The sequence below is a fragment of the Frankliniella occidentalis genome, unplaced genomic scaffold (assembly GCF_000697945.3).
Source record: "Frankliniella occidentalis isolate FOCC.00 unplaced genomic scaffold, Focc_3.1 Scaffold5096, whole genome shotgun sequence".
Classification (NCBI taxonomy): domain Eukaryota; kingdom Metazoa; phylum Arthropoda; class Insecta; order Thysanoptera; family Thripidae; genus Frankliniella; species Frankliniella occidentalis.
Window position 1 is genome coordinate 1 of NW_026272138.1, and position 1,911 is coordinate 1,911.

At 64.9% G+C, this 1,911-nt stretch overlaps 1 protein-coding gene across 1 annotated transcript; it reads left to right on the forward strand.

Moving 5' to 3' along the window:
* Window positions 1–6: 6 nt before the first annotated feature.
* On the forward strand, window positions 7–1,907 carry LOC127752206 (uncharacterized; the record flags this gene model as incomplete). The annotated part of the gene is made up of 4 exons (XM_052276940.1): window positions 7–214; window positions 705–842; window positions 990–1,529; window positions 1,608–1,907. Coding segments are annotated over exons 1-4 (1,149 nt in total), but the record flags the coding sequence as incomplete, so codon positions are not given.
* Window positions 1,908–1,911: the final 4 nt, after the last annotated feature.

A 1,911-nucleotide genomic window follows, 5' to 3' on the forward strand; every position in this document is an offset into this window, starting at 1 on the left:
CGGCGGGCCGCAGTCGGTGCCGCGGGTACGCAGCAGCAGCGCGATGTCGGATCGCCGGACGGAGGAGCTCGAGGCCGGCACCCGCTCCGCCTGCCCCGCCCCGCACGCGACACTCAGACCCATCCTTCGGGCCTCGGTCCAGGGTAACGGGGTTAACGGCGGCGGCGTCCACGTCCACCCCGACCGCTGGGGCGAGCCGCTGAACGCGAAGCCGGTAAGGTGTGTTGCTTGCAGCGGGGACTGCCTGCCATCCAAAGCAGGGGTTCGCCAGCCTTGCGGATGGAATCGGATCCGCGCGGAAATTCGGATGCGGAAACACTCTGCCTAGGCTGCTCTATGCCGCTGCCACTGTTGCTGACCATGCGGCTCCCGCGCGAGTCAACCGACCGGACCGGCTCTGGGTGGACTTGTCTTGGCCGCGGGGGTCAGTCCCGATCCCGATAGACGATCACCTGTCTAGCGCGTGTTATCTCGCGGGACTCTATCACTATGGGGACTGGGGCGGGACGACAGTGTAGCAGGCAGCCGACTTTGTTGCCGTCGCGGCGGCGTACGGGAGCGGGAGGCGCGCCGTACTGTACGTGCCCGGGACGCACGTGGCGCCCGTCAAAACTTTGCCCACTACGTTGTCATAACGTGACGGCGGCCCCGGCCCGGCCCCGGCTGGCACGTGTTCCCCAGCTGATGACTCGCGCTGCCCACAGATGTCGCTGCCAGCCATGCTCAAGAGACACCGCAAGCCCAAGGAGTACAAGCTCCGGGGCTTCGTGGCCATGCTCTTCCTGTGCATCGTGTTCCTGGTCGGGTTCGCGCACGTGTACTACAACCAGCAGGTCCTTCAGGTCAGTAAAGTCGGCGAATGACATCACCATACGACCTCCACCCGAAAACATAAATCTTACAGCAGCAGAGGATCCTCTTTGTGGAGAAAGAAGGAAAACAGAATACGATAACAAACGTTTTTTTTTTGTTTTTGTAAATTTGTGCAGAAAGCGTACTTTGACCGCATCCGCCTGAACCACCTGGAGCGGGTGGTGCGCGTGTACAACGCGGAGGGCGCCGAGCTGCTGCGCGGCGAGCTGGGCCGCTTCCTGCGCGCGACGGACAAGGTGTACCAGTGCCTGCACGAGGACGAGCGCAAGGGCGCCTACTGCATGGAGTGGATGGGGCGCGCGCGCCTCTACCTGCGCTACGAGGAGGAGGGCAACTTCCGCTGCTACCACATCAACTGGAAGGCGCTGGCGCACGACGTCTTCCCGACGGACTGCTTCGACCTGACGAGCGCGGGCGGCTCGGTGTCGCACTGGTACGGCGGCGGCCACGCGGCCGGCATGCGCTGGCCGCTGGAGGCGGGCCGCGTGTCCTGGGAGCCCTTCCTCACGGGCGACTCGGGGCGGCGCGACCACCAGTGGGGCAACGTGCTCAAGCGCTTCTTCATCTCCTCCAAGGGCGTGGCCATCACGGTCAACCCGCGCACGCCGCTGCACGTGGCCGCCAACCAGTACAACGACGGCGAGCTCTGCCTCCAGGTGCGTGCGTGTGTCCATGTGAATGAGGACCCCGACCCTTCGCCCCGCCATGACGCCAACTCTCTGTCCCGTCCGCAGGCCAAGTACGACGACTTCGCCTTCGTGCGGCCGACACCCAGCAGCGCCGCCTGGCTCAACTACACACTCTGCACCGTGTCCACGGGCAACATGCGGGAGCTGCACCAGCACCTCTCCGAGAAGAGCCTCTGGGACGGGCTGACGGAGGCGGACGTCGAGATCGTCAACACGCTGCTCACCCAACCCGTCTGGCAGATCGCCCCCGCGGAGGCAGATCTGCTCACCGAGCAGGCCATCCTCAACTACACCGAGGACGTCCTCTCGCTCGGCTTCCTCCAACACGGTGAGGAAGCTAATTGGATCG